Raw genomic sequence first — 2,408 nt, 5'->3', positions numbered from 1 at the left:
ACAGTGAGTCAAACTGTCAGTTGGAAGAAATTGGCTTTTTAGTAGAATCATTTCTTTTCACTTTGTTTCTTGGTCAAGTTTACGAAAGATTGGATCGCAAAAGCCTTCAAGGTTCACCGAACTGGGATGAAAAAGCAGCCGCTCCAACAAGCCCAGCAAAGCTTGACCTGCAACATCGTGAATCCTTTGAACCCAAGTGCAACTAGTCGACATTGCTGTGAGTGAGTGAGTGTATGTGGTGGTGGCCCTCAGCATGGTGTTGCCACCACCGGACAAGCGGCATGTGTGTCTTACCACCTTTGTGATCATGACCAGCATGGCCTTCATGGACGCCTACCTAGTGGAGCAGAACCAGGGCCCACGAAAGATCGGTGTATGCATCATTGTCCTGGTCGGGGACGTCTGCTTTCTTATCGTCCTCCGCTATGTGGCGGTTTGGGTTGGAGCAGAAGTGCGGACGGCTCGACGAGGATACGCCATGATCCTGTGGTTCCTCTATATCTTTGTGTTGGAGATCAAGCTTTACTTTGTCTTCCAGAACTGTAAGGCTGATCGTAAGAGTCTGGAGACTGTCGCCCGGAAGGCTTTAACTTTATTGCTGTCTATTTGTGTGCCAGGCCTATACCTGGTTCTGGTGGCGCTGGACAGCATGGAATACTTCCGTACCTTTAGGAGGAAGGAGGACATGAGGGGTCGGCTCTTCTGGGTGGCTTTGGACTTGCTGGACCTGCTGGATATGCAGGCAAACCTTTGGGAGCCACAGCGGACGGGTTTGCCTATTTGGGCTGAAGGTTTGATGTTCTTCTACTGCTACATTTTGCTTCTGATTCTTCCATGTGTGTCTTTGAGTGAGATCAGCGTGCAGGGCGACCATGTGTCTCCCCAGAAGATGATGCTCTATCCTCTTCTCAGTCTGGTCACTATCAACATCGTCACTATCCTCATACGTGGAGTGAACATGGTGCTCTTCCAGGACAGCCGGGTTTCCACCATCTTCGTCGGGAAGAATGTGGTGGCCATCGCGACCAAGGCGTGCACCTTTCTCGAATACCGAAAACAGTCGAGAGAATTCCCGAATCGAGAGAACGCAACCGGAATTCCCATGGAAGTCCAGCAGAACTCGGTGGGACATGGACAAGCTCTTCCGAATGCTACGAGCCTCCCACATGAACCCACTCCAGCACGGGATATTATGGATACATGACCTAGGAACCAAAATTAAGTCTTTTGTTTGATGCAATTGTACTTGGAGCCAACAAGAAGCATCCAAACCAACAGATATGAACTGTTTTGAAGTACTTTGGTACAACATTTCAGCATTATAAGGTGCTCCGTCCTGTTCTTGACTGAGGTAAATCAGCCAATTTTGAGCGGTGTTGTTCAAAGGACAACATTCAGTGTTTTATCATTTGTTCTACTCCATCTTCTCCAGTTAGCAATGAAGAACTGCTGTTTTCTTTCTGTAGAGTAGTGGAGTGGCTGTGGTGCAAAATACTTTTCCCATTTGAGACCAAACTCTTGTTCCCACGTCCACTTTTTTGTGTCTGACTGAAATGTCCCTTTCTTGCAAGTACAGAATGGTGGAATTCGAGTGTAATGAGTTTATTATTGAAGGAACTAGACAGATGAGGTTGATGATTATGACCAAATGTTGAGGAGTAGTCCTACATGCCTGCAGTATGTGTTTGCGCTCGTGTTTTATAATGTGTTGATGACATTACAGAAATTAGAATGAATAAGAAAGTAAGAAATTTGTATCCGATGATTACATGGAATTTCTTAGGAAATAAGCGAATGCACTTCTAACTGATTTGTTTATGGATAATTATTGTTGTTATCATTATTATATATGTATGTGTGTGTGTGTGTATATATATATATATATATATATATATATATATATATATATGTATGTATGTCTATATATATATATATATATATATATATATATATATATATATATATATATATACACACACCACTTGTGCACTTTTTTTTACATTTTTGTTTGATGAATTAGCCGTTTAATAAAAAAAAAAGTTTTGCAATTGCTTGAAGGGTTTTTATTCTAACAAAATACAAAAAGTGATTTATTACTCAGTATTTTTGTCTTGTTTCCAGTACAAATATCTAAACATTCTTAAATCATAGATACATGAAGAAGCAAAATGACTTGTTTTTCAGAAAACAAAACCTAATATGTTAAATAAAGTGTTTTTGCTTAAAACAAGAAAAAATATCAGCCAATGACATCAGAAAAAGCATCTTGTAATCCCTTTGAATTATGTGGACTTTTCTGACCCCACTGACATATTTTTGTTCTAGTTTTAAGCATGAACTCACTTCATTTTGATTGCTTTTTTTATAAAACAAGATCAATATCTTAAGTCCTTTTGCTGTTCAAGCAA

At 40.7% G+C, this 2,408-nt stretch overlaps 1 protein-coding gene across 1 annotated transcript; it reads left to right on the top strand.

Moving 5' to 3' along the window:
• Positions 1-209: 209 nt before the first annotated feature.
• Positions 210-1,204, top strand: tmem121ab (transmembrane protein 121Ab). The gene has a single exon (XM_077219974.1). The coding sequence runs from the start codon at positions 254-256 to the stop codon at positions 1,202-1,204; it is 951 nt and encodes a 316-aa protein (XP_077076089.1). The 5' UTR covers positions 210-253.
• The last annotated feature ends 1,204 nt before the right edge of the window (positions 1,205-2,408 follow it).

The sequence above is a fragment of the Siphateles boraxobius genome, unplaced genomic scaffold, assembly GCF_051911475.1.
Source record: "Siphateles boraxobius isolate OS27281-9 unplaced genomic scaffold, OSU_SipBor_1 8, whole genome shotgun sequence".
Lineage (NCBI taxonomy): Eukaryota > Metazoa > Chordata > Actinopteri > Cypriniformes > Leuciscidae > Siphateles > Siphateles boraxobius.
This window is presented reverse-complemented; position numbering and strand designations above follow the sequence as displayed.